Source organism: Colletotrichum aenigma, assembly GCF_013390185.1.
Source record: "Colletotrichum aenigma strain Cg56 chromosome Unknown KSG_Cg56_contig08, whole genome shotgun sequence".
NCBI classification, from domain to species: Eukaryota; Fungi; Ascomycota; class Sordariomycetes; order Glomerellales; family Glomerellaceae; genus Colletotrichum; species Colletotrichum aenigma.
This window is the reverse complement of record NW_023500914.1, coordinates 3,582,274-3,591,748: the sequence shown is the minus strand read 5'-3', so window position 1 is coordinate 3,591,748 and position 9,475 is coordinate 3,582,274. Positions and strand designations below refer to the sequence as shown.

Here is a 9,475-nt window from a genome sequence, read left to right as displayed (position 1 = left end):
CATTTGATTTAGTTTTGGCATGCGATCCGCGGGGTCTCCAGCTCCCTAGGGAACGAGAATCACAGGGCAAAAAACAATACATTGGAAGGCGCCCGGCGGAAAAGAGCACGGCTCAAAGGACCTGCCGCCGCCCCAAAAAGCAACTGCGCTAACAAGCCATTCAACAGCTTTGCGTCATCCCCCTGCGACCGCGCTGCACTGTCACCTGCGAATCCTGCGTCGCCTCGCTCCCTGCCGCCGCAGGCACACCCCCAAGACATTCAGCCCAGTGCACCACTACTTTCGATGCTGCGTTCCTGGGCCTAAAACCCAGACTAATTACCTCGACTTATCCCACGGCCGGCAACCATGTTGGCTTCCGATTCTTTCCTGCCCTCGGGCTTCACCGACCACGATCCCAACATGCCACCCTCGGCCGTCATTTCACCACTGTCACTGTCAAAAATGGCCGGCTCCTCGTGCTACTTCGACACCAAGTCGACGTCCAACCCAGCAACCTCCATCTACTCACCTCAGTCGTCTGGCGCAGTGCGTCACCCGCAGAGCTTCCTCTCCCCGAACCTCCTCCCCAACGGCTTTAACGGCGCCAACGGCTCAAACTACCAACCCGGTGTCAACCCCTACGAGCCGAGGTCCATGACGTTTTCGCCGACGAACCTGGACCAAGCTGTCGGTCTCAATCCCGCCGTCGGAAGGGTATCAACGAACGGCATGCCTCACCCACGGTCCGTTTCGGCCGATGCAGCCTCGGCTCCAGCGTCAGCACAGATCATCCGCAAACTCGCCCAGCAAAATGCACGCATTCGAGAGGCCTGGGAAGCGGAGCGCAAGTACATGGAAGCCAACCGTGAGCGAGTCGAAGAGGTTTACAAGGAGGAGCGCGTCATTATGGAAGAGGAGCGATCCGCCTGGGATGCAGAGAAGACGGACCTGCTGGAGCAAATTCGCCTAATGAAGCAACAAGTCGCGCTGATCGAAGGCGACAAGAACCGGCTGCAAGGAGCGCTGCACCGCTACGAGCTAGAGAGGGCAGGCAAAGTTGCCGGCGTCACTGTTGCAATTTCAGGAACAGGAACAAGCGGCGGTGGGGCCGAGTGCCCCACAGAAGTTTCCTTCCCAGGTTTCTCCTCGCACCCCAATGACGCGCGGTTCGGCCTCTCTCACGGCACTCACACTGGCGAGCCAAGGCCAACAAACGGCTCTGCCTCAGCCTCCATTTCGCCGGCTCAAGTCCGATCTCACTTTATTAGCCCCGGCAGTTCCAGGATTTCTCCCACAAGACAACCAGAGTCTTCGCCATTCATCCCCCTCAACCCCAATATGCAGCCCACCACGAGCAACGCCGTCGACTTCCTTGCTTCTCCCAAAGATGAGGAGCCGGTTCCCATCGTCGACATCCAGATTATCAATCCTCAACTTGAAGGTGTTCCTCTGAAGGTGCCTGCCATTGAGAAACCTACCTTTACCGACTTTGGCGTCACCCCGGAAAACTCCAAGAACTCCTCTCGGAATGTGTCGCCCCCCGGAGAGCCTGGCAAGGCAAGCCGCAGCAGCCCCTCCAAGGAGCAAACCATGCAAGTTCTCGCGGCGCCCGAGACTGACAGGCTCGTGATGCACGCCGGCCACACTCCTAGTCACTCGTTGTCTCACTTGGGAACTGCGCCTGGCACTGAGGTTCCCACTGCTGCTGATGGTACCGGTGGTTCTACACCTACTCTGGCTCCGACGGACATGAGCTCCAACCCAGCAACCCTCTGTGACGTCAGGGCTAGAGGCGAGTCGTCCGATGTCAAGGATGACGTTTTCGGGGACGACTACGAGGAGTACCCCATGGAGGCAACGGACGACACGGGATTGAAGGGCCCTTTGATGATCCGCAACATTCCGGCTCACGATGAAATCTTCTTCCGCCGCTTGTCTGAGAAGCTGGAGGACGTTAGTCGCGGCGAGGACGCCCTGCCAACCTGTATGAGGGATTCGACCGATGATCTCCTGGCTGGCCCCTCGGAGCAGAAAGAAAACAACCTCGGTGCCAAGGCTGACACCGACGCGGCCAGCGACATTGGCTCTACGATCGACAAAGACGACGACTCCGAGTCTCAGCCAAAGATCGAAGAGGTTGACATTCCTCTGAAGCTTAAGAAGAGCACCAACTTTGGCGCGCCTCTGGGCTCCATGTTCTAAACATTGACGAGGCATTCTCGTCGCTTCCATTTCTTCATTTGGAGCTAGTCTCCACGACACTACAGACGCAACACAACGCATAGACATTTCATAATCCTCGGATCCCCTTCTGCACATACGGTCCCGGGCTTCTGTACACAGTCATGGGCTTCCATCAACTACTTGGCATAGGTCGCCAGAATAGACCGGCCTCAACAACTTTTCCTTTGTATATTCCCGCGAGACAAGCGGTTTGCGTTTCGATTCCACGGCGATAGAAAGGGGCGACTGGATGAGATGACCAGTGCCCCGCGGAGCAACATTACTTTTCAGGGACGGATTTGATGGTTTCGACACAAAATGCACAATACCCCCAGAGGACAAGGAATCCTCATGACTTGGCTTGATTTTGTTTTATATGGGTACCGCGGCGCATACGTCTCGACCCAAGATTGAAAGGCGCCCAAGAAGGCAAGGAGTGCACGGAGCGGAAGTGGTCATGGCTGGACTGAGATGCCAACCACACGGAGGAGGTGGGGTAGAATGACACTGGATCAATGGCGGCTTCAAAGCTGTCTGTTGCCACCAAAGACAAAGGGCAATGTAGTGTTTGGTCATACAAAATACCATTGCTTATGCGGCCACTGACGGCCGCTTTTTGTCAACCTTGTGCGAAACAATGCCTGACATGTGACATGCTTTTGGTGATCTCCAATGTTGATGCTCACGCCCTTGCTCGTTTTGCTCATCATCATGATGGCCTCAATATAGTCATCCTCCTCCACCGCTGCATGTCGGAAGCTCATGAAGTGTTTTGCGCCACGAGCAAGCAAGTCATAAATTAATACTCTACTACAAGTAGAGGCAATGCAAGTCAGTCTTCCCTATCCCTCCATTTCCCTTAATAGCGCCCGTCTGGCAAAATCAAAATGCACCAAGAAACAGGCAAGGCAATGCATATCCCCTCTCCAAAACAAATTCTCCCGGACCTGGCCCTTTTATCCCTCCTCCTCTCACCATCATCCCTGTTGCATGGTGAGCCCTCTTCGAAAAGATGAGCCCCACACCTGCAGTAACAGGTCGCTCTTCATGCGGCTGCGGTCTCTCCTCCTCTCCCCCTTCGAGTCCATCTGTCCGTCCGTCTAAACCCGCTCGTTCAGATCGTCAAGCAACTCCGTCGTCTCAGCCGGCGACGCAATCCACGCCGTCGTTCCCACAGACCGCGCCTTGAAATCGTTGCTGCCCGCGCTGAGAAACTGGTCCCCAATGTGCAGCGTGTTCTCCCCGGCGATGGGCCTGTCCGCCTGCCCGGCCTTGGCGGCGAACCACCGCTGGCACACCGTCACGCCCCACGACTTGTCGCCGATGTCCACAAACACGTCGCGGCCGCCGTTGAACGCGCAGAACGGCACGCCAGGACGCCCCGCGCTGCCGTGCTGCTCCCCCGCCTCCGCCTGCGCGTTGGGGCTGCCGAGCGCCGAGAGCTCGAGGATCTTCTGCACGACGAGGACCGTCTCCTCGAGCGACTCGCGGGGGATGCGCAGCGCGGGGTCGGTGGGGATGATGCCGACGGCGCGGTCCTTGCGGAGGATGGTGGCGGGCAGGTTGAGGGTTTTGACGCAGTCCTGCAGCGCGGCCTCGGCGACGTCGAGGAGCGCGGCGATGGAGTCGGCGGACCAGGCGGCCATCTCGGGCGTCAGCCAGCGGTCGCGCGGCACGGGGGCGAGGCGGTGCGGGGAGGCGGCGGAGTACTCGAAGAGGTAGTTGGCCTCGCCGCCCATGATGACGATGGATTCTTTTTGGGTTGGGGTGAGGGTTTCCGAGGCGGCGATGGCGTCGAGGAGGCCGTGGAGGCGGGCGTAGTAGCGGTCTGCGGTGGTGTAGCCCGCTGCTGTCACGATGCCGATTTTGATGTCTTTGCGGAGGAGGTCTGCGGGAGGGGTGTTAGATGCTTCTCAGAGGTGATGAAGGGGAGGGTGTTGCGGCTGCTCACCGAGGAGACGGGGGATGACGGGGCTGGAGGGTTCCAGGTTCTCGCCATCGTCGTAGAGCGTGACATCACCATCGAAGGTGACGAGCTGCAGCGACCCAGCCGTGACGGCCATGATCTGGGCCGAGTTGAGGATGAGACGGACGTCATTGAACGAGGGCGAGACGTAGCGGCGCGAGGAGATGTACCGCTTGCTGTCCATGTGGTTGAAGGCCGCCTCGAGGGGCAGGCGGGTGAAGAAGGGCCCCGCGCTGGGGACGAGCATCTTTAGTTTCGAGGGGAGGTTGTTTGTCTTGTTTTGGCGGCCGACTTTGCGGGGGAAGGGAGCATTAGTGAGTGACCGATGATGAGTGAGTGAGACTGAGGCTTACTGTGGTCGTCAATCATGTGCTCGACGTCACGGAAGATCTCGGCGTAGCGGCGGTGAGCTTCTTCGCGCATGCGGTCCACGTTTGTTGTGTTTGTGTCGAATACTCCGGTGGGTTGGGAGTAGAGGACGAAGGGGACGGCGAGGAGGCCTTTGATCCATTCTGCGGGACATGTCAGTGAGTCGTTTCATGCAGTTTGTGGTGATATTTTGGCAAATGGTTTTGAAGATGTTCTCATCTCATCCGGGCTATTGTTTGAGATGAATTGCCAGGTGATGAGCTTGGTGATACCTCGGCCCTTGCTAGTGAGAGAGGGGGTCGGTGAAGCTGGCATGAAGTGCTTGGATACGTGCTGCGGGACGGGCTGCCGAGAACCATCACTGGTGTTGTCTTACCGATGAATTGATCTCTCCTGTGAGTCTTCAGAGCATCTGAGCGTGTATTAGTTACATGATAGACGAATACCGGAAGGTATTACTCACACTCTACTCTGTATCTGGTCGTCATGTTGGCCGTGTTGAGGAAGAGCGGGGAAGGAGTAAGGTGTCTCTTAGGTCGGTAGAGTCTTGACGCTAGGTGCCCGGTTTGTGTTAATCGATCCGGGTATCCCTCGATTAGTACGCTTTCACACAAGATTGGTAGATTCAAGAGGTTGAGAAGAGGGAAAAGAGAAGAAGTGTAGTCAAAGTTGACACGGTGAGCAAGAGGTGAAGTGATGTTGACACTTGAGATTCCACAGGTGGATCCCCCCACCACCAACTGCAGAGCCCAGGCGCCCCGCGACACCGCTGCAGCTGTCGCCGGAATGCACCAGTAATCAGGGGTCGGATCCCGCTAAACCATCGCCCGGAGGCCGCCGCTACCCGCGGTTTGGGCTCGGCGCCAACCACTAACGCGGCGCTGGCAGCTTTCCCCGCCATCCCTGTACCTTGTGATTGTTGCACCTGACTTGGCCTGGGCCGCTTTCCTGGACGACTTCCCCTCTTCAGTGTAATTGAAACTAAGACGATGAGATATGTGTGACTCTTTTCTGGTTGATCTATCAAAACGTTGAAGATGCAAGACATGATTGGCTTATATAGGGTTGCGGCAAGTGCACAAGTACTTGACCGCAGCGAGTAGTGCTGAAGTCCTGACATCGCTTCGTCAGTCATTTCCCAGGAAACACTCGATCCCAGCTGAGTCCGAGTTTATTGCTGTCCAGCGTTTCTTTTCCTTCTGATTGTAGACACGTCATAGAGATCATGGATGCTTTATCAAAATGCCTGGTTTTGCCCGTTTAGGCATCAGTCTTCGCAGGAGTCTTCTTGGCCTCTGGCTTGCGTCCAACAATAATGGGGCTGACGCTTCTTCAGTACTGCTCACCAGGAAGACATGTTTTCCTCGGGTAGATACTCACATTGGAAAGTAGGCGTGATAAGCCCGGTTCTTCAGATCCTTCCGGACATTGATGAGGAAGACGTTGACCTCGTCCCGCGACCATCCGAGAACACGGGTGAAGAGGGCCATAGACATGGCTTCGCAGGCGTTCGAGGTGTTCTCGCAGTTGTAGGTCCCGAGGATCTTGTAGTACTCTTCCTTAGGCCAGTCGTTGATTGGCCATTTGTAGCAGTACAGCTCGACGTCAACGAAGCCAATCTCGATCATCATGGCCTTGACGTCGCGGATGTCCTGCCACTTGCGGCCGGCCTTCTCCGCGGCTTCTTGGATCAGGTCTGCGTACTTAGCCAGGTCGCTATCGGCGGGAAGAGTGTCGTCGTCGGACTGCAGGTGGATCTCGCCCTCTTGAAGCTCGACATAACCACCAGGCACGAGATTTCTATTTTGCTGTCAATGTAAAGAGTATGGCAAAGGCAACCAGGAGCCTCACCCGTAGATCTTGGTGAGATACGCGTGCCAATCATTGATGCACGAGTTGAGGAGTCGATGGTGGATGTAGTCAAACGGGCGCGAGTAGGTCCAATCCTCCTCAAGGTCATCAATCTCGAACTTGACGTTGGGAGGGACGCTGGAACATAACAATGATCAGCTTAGCAAAATAGTCCGTCATAGGACCAGCCGCATGCTTACAATTCTGCCGCCGGAGCAGAGAGATCCATGCCAAGCACCTGCGACGCAGAGACCGAGTTAGAGAACAATCGAGCGACTGTAATGTAGTTTCCACGTGGATGACTTACATCAGCCTCGGGGTGTAGTTCACCAAAGTCAGCCGCCCAGATTCCAGTGCCCGTACCCACGTCAAGGACGCGGCCGACCTTGGCCTTGGGGTCGCATGGGGGAGCTAAGCCGAGTCTGTCCCTCAGTGTGTAGATCATGAGCTCGTGTTGGGAATCTGCATTTATCTCGTCAGTCACTTCATAAGAGAGACTCTCCGCTGTCCAAGAGATACCTAGTCTGTCGCTCTCTCTCGCGTCGTTCGGCATGACATATTCTGGAATCTGTGAGTTGCGACCCTAGAAGCAACAATAAGTAGACTCACTGCCTTCCTTGTAACTGTGATAGGTTCTGCCATTCTCGATTCGGTATTGAAGGAGAGAACTGGTCACACTTGTGCTTGAAGAAGCGAGACTCTGGGCAGACCCTGCATGAGCGATCGAATTCAACCATAATGCAGCAGCAGGAGGCGAAAGGATAGGCAATCTAAGCTTACTCCTACTTCCGATGCGCTATCATCGGTCACCTGGTAACATTGTTAGCAGATCCACAACATCCGAAAGAGCAACGCGCACCTCATCAGCAGCGATCGCCACCTCGTGGTCGACCGCACGAGTCTCAGCCTCAGCCATGTTTAACGATCGCTTTGCGTTCGAATCTCGACGAAGTTTTGAGATCAAACTGCCGAGTACGATACTGGATGAAACCTTGAATTCAAATGTGAAAACGAACGGGGCTCCTGGGGATTTCGGAGGGGTGCACAATCCTTTTGTGGTGGCCAGACAATCCTACCTGTAAGCCCCCCTCTTCGTCGACCAGGGAGAAGGAACCAACGGAAGTCAACATGCATATGCGCGCCGAGGCACATTTACCTCTTTGCAGCGATCGGTGTGGAGCTGAAGAAATCTCCACGGCGAATGGGAAAACATTCGCAGGGGTAAAAAGGTAAGCGAAACACCCGTATTGATTGCATGTTTGCTCTCGCCGTTGGACCGGTCCAGATATCGCTGCGCTGCACCTCTTCTTTCGGCTCCGTCGCCCGCCTCCGCGGACAGGGTAGCCAGTGAGGAACCACGAGAGACATACCGAAAATGGCAACTGTCCTCCATGCTAAACAGAACCTGACCGTCGGGCTGCCGCCTGAAGCGAACGAAACACCGCACGCTCGCAACCGGAGAGTTCTGCAGTCGCACCTCTCGGTGTTGGTTTGAATTAGGGACATTTTCAGATATTCCCGTGACGCCACAACCACAAGCTGGAATCACAGTAGAGCTAATCCCACGAGTAGCATGGACTTTTAGACCTTGAGATTCTGACCTGCGGCCCAGTTGCTGATTGCAATGGGCAAACCGACGACTGAGGTACTAAATCCAGGGACAGTGGGCAAAACATATTGCCTGCCATGCAACACGTTGGGGACAACCGCAGCACACGTCGACGTGGAAAGAATATCTGCCAGAGAGACATTCACCAAAAAGTCACTATTAATGGCCAACCTCAAGTTAACATGTTCAAAATAGCCTTCAGTCAACCAACGCCATCCGCCGAAAGCTTGAATGACCTCAAAATCCATCTGATTCGTCAAATGCGCCGAACCCCAGCGGGCAGGGTATCACTTGCGCATACGCCCTGTCGCACACGATATAATTGACTTTGCTTCTTGTTTTCGTCACATACGACCATACCCATTGGAAAACTCGGGATCCCGTCCGCTCTCCCATAGATAAGCCAATGAGGGCTGGAGTAGTAGTCGGGTCGGTGACGACCGGCGAATGCCCGGTGTTGTATGTCTCTTCCTTTTTGGGCTATTCTCTCTACTCCAGTCCTCCTCCCCCGCGTATAGGCTTATCTATGGGAGAGCGGACGGGATCCCGGAGCAACTCTTATTTGAATGAACTCGATACACTTAGAACACTTCGGGCCGGTTTAAAAATGCAGTGAAGATCGAAGCTAACCTATATTTCTAAACGGTTACGTGCCTGGTGTGTTGATATCATCTCAACCCCGCCCCCCCAAAGCGAAAACAAAACTAGGAGGCTTATTCCATTGACAACCTGCAGTCTCTGTTGGTGCCATTACAAACGAAAGTGCAGAAACGTCAGAGGTGAACCACTTTGGCTCTGCCAATCGATTCTGTTAGAATGCCCGCCGGTACAAGCCTTTGTTCGTACTTCCCAAGTTAGCCCAATCAACTACGTGCTGTTCCGAGGTGCAAGCAGAAGGAGCAACAGCGACAATCCTGGATTGGAGCAATCCCACCTTCATTGCCAAACTCGAACCCACGAGGCGGGTTCGAGATGCAGTGAACAAAATTGCCAGCTCGGAATGAGAAGCATCTACGTGGTTCATCACATTTGCGTCAATGAGGTCCGCGCAATCCGTCATGTGCGCCACAAGGTAGGAATATCGTCTTGTAGCACCGTAGCCATAATAGTCGTCCCGCCGCCCTCTAGCGGATTGCCTATCTGCAAGAACTTCCACTCGGCATGATCAAGGGCAATGTGCAACCTAACCTCTCGAAAGACGCATGTCTAACCTGGCAAATGCCAACTATACCATGACTAGTGATCGAGCAAAGCCATCATTTCCGAGATCAACACTGCCCGGGGGCATGTAGCTGTTTTCACTAGGCAAAGGTTTCGGGAGACAACTGAGGCTAACGGAAACACGAAGCTACAAAATCATGAAGCTATGAGTTGATATCATCGTTGATATCACTACTCCCGCAATAAGACACGGCAACGAGACGGGTGATTGTGAACTGATTCTGATTCTTGAAGTATTGGGGGAATTTAAACTA

At 54.8% G+C, this 9,475-nt stretch overlaps 3 protein-coding genes across 3 annotated transcripts; 1 reads left to right on the top strand and 2 right to left on the bottom strand.

Moving 5' to 3' along the window:
* Window positions 1-348: 348 nt before the first annotated feature.
* On the top strand, window positions 349-2,184 carry CGCA056_v012428 (uncharacterized protein; the record flags this gene model as incomplete). Its single annotated transcript, XM_037327672.1, has 1 exon — window positions 349-2,184. One exon carries the CDS (start codon window positions 349-351, stop codon window positions 2,182-2,184), a length of 1,836 nt encoding a protein of 611 aa, XP_037174009.1.
* A 1,121-nt stretch (window positions 2,185-3,305) lies between these two features.
* On the bottom strand, window positions 3,306-5,028 carry isn-1 (IMP-specific 5'-nucleotidase 1; the record flags this gene model as incomplete). The annotated part of the gene is made up of 5 exons (XM_037327671.1): window positions 3,306-4,093; window positions 4,157-4,462; window positions 4,525-4,683; window positions 4,917-4,952; window positions 5,004-5,028. 5 exons carry the CDS (start codon window positions 5,026-5,028, stop codon window positions 3,306-3,308), a joined length of 1,314 nt encoding a protein of 437 aa, XP_037174004.1.
* Window positions 5,029-5,800: 772 nt separating this feature from the next.
* Window positions 5,801-7,307, bottom strand: tdiE-3 (putative methyltransferase tdiE; the record flags this gene model as incomplete). Its single annotated transcript, XM_037327670.1, has 8 exons — window positions 5,801-5,861; window positions 5,921-6,340; window positions 6,392-6,529; window positions 6,592-6,629; window positions 6,699-6,853; window positions 6,911-6,974; window positions 7,172-7,201; window positions 7,251-7,307. 8 exons carry the CDS (start codon window positions 7,305-7,307, stop codon window positions 5,801-5,803), a joined length of 963 nt encoding a protein of 320 aa, XP_037174003.1.
* Window positions 7,308-9,475: the final 2,168 nt, after the last annotated feature.